Source organism: Papaver somniferum, chromosome 8 (assembly GCF_003573695.1).
Source record: "Papaver somniferum cultivar HN1 chromosome 8, ASM357369v1, whole genome shotgun sequence".
Taxonomy (NCBI): domain Eukaryota; kingdom Viridiplantae; phylum Streptophyta; class Magnoliopsida; order Ranunculales; family Papaveraceae; genus Papaver; species Papaver somniferum.
The window spans coordinates 104,051,869-104,061,624 of record NC_039365.1 but is presented as its reverse complement, the minus strand read 5'-3'; the positions used below and the strand labels follow the sequence as shown (position 1 = coordinate 104,061,624).

The window sequence follows — 9,756 nt, the reverse complement described above, 5'->3', positions numbered from 1 at the left end:
TATGGGTGGAGTTTTTGTCCTCGAAATATGATCACCTTGGTTTTTTTTCTCCTTATTATGAAATCAAATCCCCAAACCTTGTCTAGACTCCCAAATTGGGTTTGGTGAGCCTAACATATGGTAGTCACTGTGCCCCACCATAAATGTGCACCGTTAGTTAGGACAATACTAAAAACTTGGATAAATGTAAACACATGCTTCTATTTATTTCCCCTTTTCTTCTTTTTACACAGCATTCTTGTCTATTTTCATTTTTCACATCTACTCTTCTCGAACAAAAGAAACTCATCAGACCTGATTCCCGCTACTCGTTCTCTCACCATTGTCCATACTTTTCTTTACTTTCCGAAACCTTTGAATTTCGGAAAACCCAGATTTTATCTGGCAAGTTTCTTCAAAAATGAGTTCTGGAGAATTTCTTAGTGTTGAACCACAAGAATTAAGATTCCCATGTAAGTTTACGGTTTTAATTTATCAGATCTTTAATTACTTGTTGTGTATTAGGGTTTGGTGAGTGTTTATCTAATTATGGGTTTCTTGTTTTTTAATTTCATGTTAAAGTTGAACTGAAGAAACAGATCTCATGTTCTCTTCAACTGTTGAATAAATCTGACAATCATGTTGCTTTTAAGGTAAATCATTTCATCTTTCTTCTTCTTCTTTTTTTTTTTTTGATTTCTAGGGAGAAAGACGAACATTTTGGTTGATTTCAAGTTATAAACCCTAAATATGTCGAATTCAATTTTAATTTTTTTAGGTAGTTGAATTTTGAATTGGTGATTCACAGGTTAAGACAACAAATCCGAAGAAGTATTGTGTCCGGCCTAATACTGGTGTTGTTTCGCCTAGGTCTACATGTGACGTAACAGGTATTTTTTGATTCATTCTTTAGTTTTAAAGTTTTTAGAATTTGTGATCTTTATTGATTTACTATAAAAAAAAAAAATTGTTCTGCCAGTCACGATGCAAGCTCAAAGTGAAGCACCACCTGATGCACAATGCAAGGACAAATTTCTTCTTCAAAGTGTAATTGCGAGTGCTGGAGCTACTGGAAAGGATATTAATCCTGATATGGTAATCATAGATTTTGAGATTCTTAGGGAATTTTGGTTGAATGGAGGAATTTTATGTGTTTGGATTTTAATTAATGGAACTGGGTTTTGTTTAGTTTAACAAAGAATCTGGAAATCTCATCGACGAATGCAAATTGAGAGTCGTTTATGCTCCTCCACCACGACCTCCTTCACCGGTTCGCGAAGGATCTGAGGAAGGTTCATCTCCTAGGGCTTCAAGTTCAGACAATGGGAATTTCAATGCTTCTGAAATTAGTGGTGTAAGTAATTTTGATGTTATCATCTGTTAGTCCCAGATTTTGCTCAGTTTTTTATGATAGAACACTTGAGTTAATTCTTGATTTTATTCTATGGTACTTTCAGGGATCGAAAGCAAGTGTGGAGCCTCAAGATAGATCATCAGAGGTGAGGTTTGGTTGTTTTATGTGGGTCATGCCTGTACTTTCCAGATATAGCAATACTTGCAATCTTGCTGTGTGTATTGTTATATAACATCTGTTGAAGCAAACTATACCGTCTGGATTTTCTGTACGATAAAATCACGAATATGCTCCTTATAAATCCTTAGGTTTATTATTCAGTAACTGCTTAGTGCCTGACTTGGTTTATATCAAAATCCTTTAGCTAAATTGCTGCCGACCATTTGAATTTTCTCAGTCAGTTACTGTTGTGACTAGAAGTAGAAGTTGTAGTTGGTTAATCGCTAGATATATTTGCGCCTTCCAGTTCTTTGTGACCTATTGATTCATGTTTGGACTAAACAAAGTTTGTTGTATTATGTTCTCATTAGAGTAGATAAATTTTATATGGTATGATTCACTGGTGATATGGGTTCAGCTGTGCTATACATAGTTTTTGGTCTTCACCTTTAGTTAGTATTCCACATAGTTATAGATTAGCATTATGGCATCACTGCATCAGCACTTTATTCAACCTGGTGCTTTCTCTGAATTTGAATTCATTAATCTCTTGAAGCATGTGAGTATTTACTGGCAGATTCTGTGGCGTTCTCCTATTCATTTTATTTAAATTGGCAAGGATGGCATCAACACTTTATTCAACCCGTTCCTTCCTCTGAATTTCAATTTGTTAATCCCGTGAAGCATGTTGGGATTTAGCGGTAGTCTATGGCATTCTCTGATTCATTTTATTTAAATTGACAACGATGTTTTGTCATTGAATTAGTATCTTTGCATGCCTAGTTCTGCAGGCAATAGAGTAGACTTTTATTTTAATATTCTCTATGTTGTCATTGTGAGCTGTCCGCTATCTTTACTTTTCTAACGACATAGTAAGTTATAAATCCCCACTTTATTCTGATTGGTTAATGAGGAGGTGTCAATGTGTCATTTAAGTGGATGCGATTTAGTACACCAATTTGGGAGACTAGCATTTTTTACGCATAGAATGGCAGTGTAAGGGTTAAAATGAATTGAGGATTTAGGGTCAGATGAGTGAAAAACATACTCCCTCCGTCCCACAAAAAGTGGGTCTTTCACTTTTTGTGGGACAGAGGTAGTATTAGTTAGTGATCATCATATTTATCTCATAGCTCTCTTCTACTATCATATTTTATTTTGTTCTACTATAATAATTTTTTCAAAAAATATGTCCTGCAAGACTGCAAATGGTTTGTATTATATCATTTTCTTATATTCTAACCATTGATGCAATTGCAAACTGCTTCAGGCAAGGGCTCTTATTTCAAAGTTAATGGAGGAGAAAAGTCTTGCTGTTCAACAGAGTAACAAACTCCGCCAGGAACTGGTAAGTAAATGACAATCATTTGTTCTAGTTATTGACTTCTTATTTAATGTTGTAACTGCTGCCGATACCTTTCCTGCGTGACATGATGATGAGATTGAACTGCTCGATGACTTGCCTTTTCTTATTCTGTTTGGTGCATTTTTCATAGCTTTTGAAATCATTACTAGTAAGCTTATTCATCGTGCCATAGCCGTATCGCAGTTCGTATCACTGTTGTTTCGATGGATCTTTTTTAAAACATTTATTCTTCTTTTAGAATCAGTCATTAATGAATTTGTTCACCCTGTTGTGTGTTACACTGGTCACTTATTACCTATTAGTGAATTAGCAGTGGGCTTACCAAACCCATACGCAGTGTTGAACAGTCGTATCCTGTGGGATCCGGTAAACAAATGAAAATTAAGTGGTTGGAGGGAATTTGGTGTTTGAATTAATTTAGTTGGAAACTGAAGAAACTTTATGTTACTTTTCTTTAGTGAAAGAGAAATGAAAATTTTGACTTTGTTAATTTTTTATGTGTTTTCGTTAATATGTTGTATTAAGATCCTTATTATGAAATGGGTGTGCTCCATGTTCCCTTCTCTTCAATAAGATACTGTTTCATGGTTTTCAAACCAAAGACACTTCCTTTCTGGTGGCAGTGAGAATAAGAGAGTCAGCATATTCATTCTCAAGAAGAGATATGGATAGTCTGAGACAAGAGTTGATGAGTGTCCATCTAACAAAATACATGTATGGACTACTGTCTAGGGATGCAAATGTGTTATATGGGAGGAATGGGTTGGACAACTGTATAATGCATATGGATTGTGGACATTCAATTCCTATTTTTGTTAGTTTAGAAATGTAGCCCTACATCTGAGTGGCTACCAAAACCTTGATTAGAGGCATCATCATCTGGTTACCAAGCTGTTGGATATAACGGTTGTCACTTCATGAGAATGTGAGACATTTTACTTTGTTAGTTTCATGTTTAAGCTCCACATCATATATTGTCCATGTATTCACATTTATGGGATAAATGAGTGGTCTAGACTATTAATAATACCATATTATTTGCTTTATTGCTGAGTGTTGACTGCCACTTGAGGAAGCATCAGTCGAGAAAACTTGTTTCAGCTTTTTTTTGTGTGGGAAACACAATAGTTAGCATAACCCATGACTTCTTTTAACGCCTAAAGCTGATGATGCCTTCTACATGTAGGTTCAGACCTAAAGCTGGCATTAGCCAGATTTCATTTTGTAGAGGTCTTGCCAGCTTTCATATCAATTATCAAGTATTAATAGGGTGTTCATTTGTTCATGTGTTCTTTTTGTTGGGGATATTTCCTTGTCAATATGTGCTTTTTCTTATGGTTGTACTTTACAGGAACTCCTGAGGCGCGAAGGTACCAAAAGCAATGGCGGGATCCCCTTTCTGTGTGTTGCAATTGTTGGCCTGCTGGGTATCCTTTTCGGCTATCTATTGAGGAAGACATAAAACAGCCTCGGGCATTTACCTGTACCTCCTGACTTCTTATTTTCCAACATAATCCTCAATTAGGAACGACTATAATGACGATAACGGGCAAGGACCAAGGAAGTGAAAAATGTGAATGAGAAAGAAATCATTACATAATTGATCAGAAAGCTTCCTTTCTTTTATTCTGTCAGTATTCTTTTGGTTAGTAACCAGCAGCATAATGTGGGTTGATTCGTTTGTAATTTTAAGGCAGGAATTTCTGCAAAGCCTTGGTTGATTGATTGGTCTTGTTTTGTACATGAAAATCTTAATATTTTCTTTTCTTTCTCTGGAGTTCGATGTAGCTCAGTAACACTAGAGAACATTTTAATACTTTGTGATTCTGTACCATTAACAGACTTGAATTGGCGAAATTATTGGTATTTGCATGATGTTAGGTTCTGGTGCACTGTGTCTCCAAGCTTCCACCTGCTAACTCCTCTCTGTTTTCCCCTATAAGTTAGATTTAGGAACATATGATGGAAATAGGCAAGGAGAATGCCTAGTCTGCCAACACAACAGTGACTGCTGGTGAGTCTAGGTAGTTCTGTTTTAGAGCACAATGCTCGACTATCTATCCAAATTTGTTGTTCGGAAATGAGATATTCTCAAAGAAGCATGTTCCTGGGCACAAATTGAACCCAAACATCCCCGCCGTCTTAATGGGCATGGCTCTAGGTGAAAGTCGAATCTTTCTCACCGACATAGGGAAAGAAGGTCTCGTTCACCACATTGTAGATTGGGTTATCAAAAATCATCCTACGCTCACTCCAGAATGTTCTTGGCATCTCCAGAGTGTCTCTAGAATGTTCCTGACTTTTTGCTCACGAAAATTTTCTTGTCTAAAACATTCCATAACCCCGGATTTCTCCTCACTCTTCACTCCTTTATATACCTTAACCCCCATTTTCTTTCTCACTACGACAAAACCCTAATCTCAAACCCTTGCAAACTTCACAGAAATCTCCAATTGTTGTTTTTTCTTTCTAATGGCTTCATCACTTGCATTGAGAAGAGCTGCTCAAGCTCCTAACCTTGTGAAAACTCTTTTCCGATCTTCCTCTGTTTCAGTCAATCCAGCTCATTCCTTTTCTCGATCATTCAATAGCAATGCTTCTGCAGAGATGATTCGTGACCACGGTGAAGATGAACATGCCATGGATGTTGATCGTAGATCCCCTGATCCTTTCTCTCGTCGACGTTTCTATTCCCCAAATCTGCTCTCAGGTAATCTTTCTTAATTTCTGATTTATCTTTGTTGTTGTTGTTGTTGTTGTGGGATTGGAGCATTACTTATTGTTTCCCGAAATGGGTTTTGATTTCAGATGCTTTTGATCCATTTTCTACAAGAGATTATGATTTAGGCTCGTTGTATGGGATGTTGGATAATGTGATGAAGAACCCATTTGTGAAGCCTAGTGTTTCAAGAGGAACAAGTGGGCTAAGAAGAGGATGGAATGTGAAAGAAGCTGAAGATGCTCTGCATTTGAAGATTGAGATGCCTGGACTTGGTAAGGAGAATGTCAAAGTCTCTGTTGAACAGAACACACTTACAATCAAAGGAGAAGGAGAGAAAGAAGACGGGGATGATGATGCTGAGAATGTAAGAAAGTATAGCAGCAGAATTGAACTTCCACAGGAACATTACAAGTTGGATCAAGTCAAGGCTGAGATGAAGAATGGTGTTCTTAGAGTTTCTGTCCCTAAAGTTAAAGAAGAAGAAAAGAGGAATGTTCATCACGTCAATGTCGAGTAGAGAGTTAGGAATTGATGTTAATTTATATCTCCTTGTGCTTTGCTTCAAGAATTTCTGAACTTTCATGGTGGATGTAGAAGAATTTCTGAGTTTTGGGATTTAGCTTTATATTGTTTTTTTTTTTCCTTTTTCCTTTTTTTGAGATTGTGATCTTTAGAAGAAAATTTTGATTTGCCAATAGTTACATTTAGGCTTACTGGTGAACAAGGGAATTTGCTCAGCCATATATGAGATGCAAGTTTGCAGCTTGTTTTTACGCAAGGGGGCTTGGAGGGCTAGATTTGGTATGCTCATGTGCGCAAGTATAGTTGATTTATATCATATACGGGAAAATCATAACACTTGTATGCAATTATCAAAGAAAATTAATAACATAGTAATATGAAAGTCTAAATAAATCTCACTAAAACATTCAAAAATTAACAAATTGAGACAAATTGAATAAAAAATTAACAAATTGAGTATAAATCGAATAAGAAGGCTATATAGGGGCCTTACACTCCAATAGAGGAGCTTTACTTGGATTTTTAATGTCCAAAAGAATGGTTATGGGATATCCTAACACAAATGTCTAGATTACTCTTTAACTAAAATAAAAACTTAAAAACCTAATCTTTTTTATTCTAATTCAACAACAACCGATTCAGAATGAAGATTTCAAACTCAACAACAATCCATGGTGTATGTTAGGTAATAATCGAACAAACCCATCTTTATTTACTCGTTTTTGTACTTAAAATAGATTAGATTGAATGAAATTGAGATAAAATTAGGGTTCTAGTACGTTTCTGTTAGTGTTACATCTAGGTTCGGTACTGCTTTTCTAGCCGTAACTTTAGTTTATGAAGAATTTACGGCCAGGTTTGAATTAATTCAACACTAAATTTTACGTCCAGATTTGGATTAATCCAACTGTAGAAGTTGATTTTACGGCCTGTTTATTGACTAATTTTTCCAACCGTATCGAGTTACGTCCAGGTTTATCCAAACCTGTGTAGTCAATTTCGCTTGTACCGGCCGAAATATCGGCGGAATTTCGTGTACCGGTGTTAGAGCGAAACGAAAACACAAATATCGCGGTACGATATTTAGCCGATAATATCGGCCGATATATACGAAACGATACAGTCCGGTTTTCCCGATATGGGACAGTTTCGGAATTGTTTTGTGAACGTCAGGTCAATTTAGGAATTTTAAGTGAAGGGAAGGATAAAATCCCTAAATCTCATCGAAATTTTTGGCAGAAAAATCTTCAGAAACCCTTCTTGGCATCCGTTTTTTTCTTCTTCTTAATGTCAATGGCGAGATTCAATTGATGGTCGATCTGTTAACAAGAGGTTAGGGTTTTGATAGTTAATTTCTTCTTTTGCTGTGATTTGTATCTAATTATTCTTTGATGAATTATTTGTTAAATCTTGATACATCTTGATAAAATGGTTTTCATCATTAACAAATTAGTTTCTCCATCTTAATTGATAGTTCCATTCTTGTTAGATCTAATCAATTTATGTGTGTTCTTTCTGTATGAAACTATCAAACCAACTGTGAATTCTCCAATTTTTCCAATTTGAACTTCATACGACGACTCTTATGTTTTGAATGAACTTGTTTGTTTTTCTAAAATTGATGCATTTTAATGTTGTATAATTTTGTGTGAAACAATATAAATTATAGATATAAATTTAGAACCGATATCTCCCCGATATTTGAAACCGAGATCTCCCCGATACAATGTTGTACCAGTGTACCAGTCCTCAGCCGAGACAAACCGGTATCCGATATTGACTACATTGATCCAAACCTAACCGCAAGTACAGATTACGGTTGGGAACGAAGCTTCAACCCAACCGTAACATGAGGAGGAAGTGGAAAAATCTAAATTTTTTTCTTCTCTATTATATAGTTAGTGGATATCCACTCGTGGATATGTTTCACTAAGACCACGAGACTATAAGGTTCCAGACCACCTTATTCACTACTACACTAGCTGGTGCGTGCATTTGTGCATGTCTTGAAGACACCAAAAGCTGGTGTGTGTTTGTTAGCATGATGAGACTAATATGATACTCACACCTTGAGCTAGTGGGTGTCATTAGATAGTTCATTTAGAATCACTATAAATACTCAACGGTTTGTAGCTTATTTTTGTTATCCCGTTTCTAGAAAGGCTAATAAGAAAGCTCTCTCTTACTCTCTACTAATACTTGAGCAATTAATTAGTACTTAGTTCTTTGCAATATAATTAGTAGTTTAATTATTACACGTTATCAACGACGAGTTAGCTTTATTTTATTCGAGTTTTGATTTATTATTGGTTTTGATAGGTGATGCCAAAAATTTTGGAAGCAAAGGTAATTTTAATTATTATATTATCGTTATGTCGTCGAATTTAACTAAACTAGACTTTGTAGCTTAAGATATTTCTGGTAACAACTATATTTCATGAGTTTTGGATGCGGAGTTATATCTCCAAGCCAAGAATCTTGCCCACACGATTAAAGCGGGAAATGTTGCATCCCAGCAGGATAGAGCATTGGCTTTAATTTTTCTTCGTCATCATATCCATGACGGGTTGAGATCAGAATATCTAACCGTTAAGGACCCTGAGGTTCTGTAGAGTTGCTTGAAAGATAGATATGACCACCTGAAGATGGTTATTCTGCCTAAAGCCAAAAATAACTGGTTAAATTTACGTTTGCAAGATTTTAAATCTATTTCTGAGTATAATTCTGCATTGTTTAAAATCACTTCACAGCTGAAATTGTGTGGTGAAAATATAACAGATGAACAATTACTCGAGAAAACATTTACCACTTTCCACGTCTCGAGTGTTGTCTTGCAGCAACAATATCGAGAGCGTCGTTTTAAGAAATACTCAGAGTTGATTTCATGTATGCTTGTTGCAGAACATAATAACGAATTATTATTAAGAAATCATGAATCTCGTCCAGTGGGCTCTGTTTCTGTTCCTGCAACACATGCAACAACGAGTTCTACCAATGGTAATGGACGGTGTAATAATAAAGGTAAAGGAAAACGTGGTCGTGATAATGAAAAGAACCAAGATAATAATTCACGGTTTAAGCCAAACCACCAGGAGTGGAAAGATTGCACCCCAAAGAAAGAACATAAGCCAGATAAAGGAAAAGATTCGTTTGACAAACCTATAAAGAACAAGGAAGATGTTTGTTACCGTTGTGGTATGACTGGTCATTGGTCACGTACCTGTCGTACTGCCAAGCATCTTGTTAATCTATATCAAGCATCCCTGAAGCGACTTGCAGTTGATATTGAGACAAATCTTATAGAGACCAATGAGGCTTGTACTAGTTCTCCCCACTTAGACTTTGACTTTCTTACAAAGTCAGAAGAAGAGAAGTGGGATATAACTGATTTTCTTAATAAGTCAGATGATGAAGAACTTAACTAGTTCTGTAAACTAGTTGTGAACTTGTGTATTTTGTGATATAGTTGTGTGTACTCTAAGTTGTATTTTGGTTTGTGTACTATTTTGTATGTATAATTACATGTTTAATATATGACGTATGTTTTATTAAATTTATGTTGTTCATGTATTATATTTGTTGTGAAGGGTATGGATTCCAGAAGTAATCTATCAAAAATTAATCTTGACGGTGAAGATATTTGTTTGGTAGATA

General features: G+C 35.7%; 3 protein-coding genes across 3 annotated transcripts; all 3 read left to right on the top strand.

The window, feature by feature from the left end:
• The first annotated feature begins 214 nt into the window (after positions 1–214).
• Positions 215–4,748, top strand: LOC113302421 (vesicle-associated protein 1-2-like). Its single transcript, XM_026551323.1, has 8 exons — positions 215–452; positions 562–632; positions 788–869; positions 959–1,074; positions 1,169–1,333; positions 1,437–1,478; positions 2,763–2,840; positions 4,210–4,748. Exons 1-8 carry the CDS (start codon positions 401–403, stop codon positions 4,318–4,320), a joined length of 717 nt encoding a protein of 238 aa, XP_026407108.1. The 5' UTR covers positions 215–400; the 3' UTR covers positions 4,321–4,748.
• A 481-nt stretch (positions 4,749–5,229) lies between these two features.
• LOC113302915 (small heat shock protein, chloroplastic-like) lies at positions 5,230–6,342 on the top strand. The gene is made up of 2 exons (XM_026551881.1): positions 5,230–5,568; positions 5,667–6,342. Exons 1-2 carry the CDS (start codon positions 5,331–5,333, stop codon positions 6,095–6,097), a joined length of 669 nt encoding a protein of 222 aa, XP_026407666.1. The 5' UTR covers positions 5,230–5,330; the 3' UTR covers positions 6,098–6,342.
• A 2,405-nt stretch (positions 6,343–8,747) lies between these two features.
• Positions 8,748–9,527, top strand: LOC113305880. Its single transcript, XM_026554872.1, has one exon. It carries the CDS (start codon positions 8,748–8,750, stop codon positions 9,525–9,527), a length of 780 nt encoding a protein of 259 aa, XP_026410657.1.
• The last annotated feature ends 229 nt before the right edge of the window (positions 9,528–9,756 follow it).

Bases quoted from the DNA above. Each gene is read 5' to 3' on its own strand.
- LOC113302421 (XM_026551323.1), top strand. From the start codon at position 401: ATGAGTTCTGGAGAATTTCTTAGTGTTGAACCACAAGAATTAAGATTC. The intron at 1,075-1,168 runs GTAATCATAGAT...GGTTTTGTTTAG, and splicing joins AGGATATTAATCCTGATATG to TTTAACAAAGAATCTGGAAA. The intron at 1,334-1,436 runs GTAAGTAATTTT...TGGTACTTTCAG, and splicing joins ATGCTTCTGAAATTAGTGGT to GGATCGAAAGCAAGTGTGGA.
- LOC113302915 (XM_026551881.1), top strand. From the start codon at position 5,331: ATGGCTTCATCACTTGCATTGAGAAGAGCTGCTCAAGCTCCTAACCTT. The intron at 5,569-5,666 runs GTAATCTTTCTT...TTTTGATTTCAG, and splicing joins TTCCCCAAATCTGCTCTCAG to ATGCTTTTGATCCATTTTCT.
- LOC113305880 (XM_026554872.1), top strand. From the start codon at position 8,748: ATGGTTATTCTGCCTAAAGCCAAAAATAACTGGTTAAATTTACGTTTG.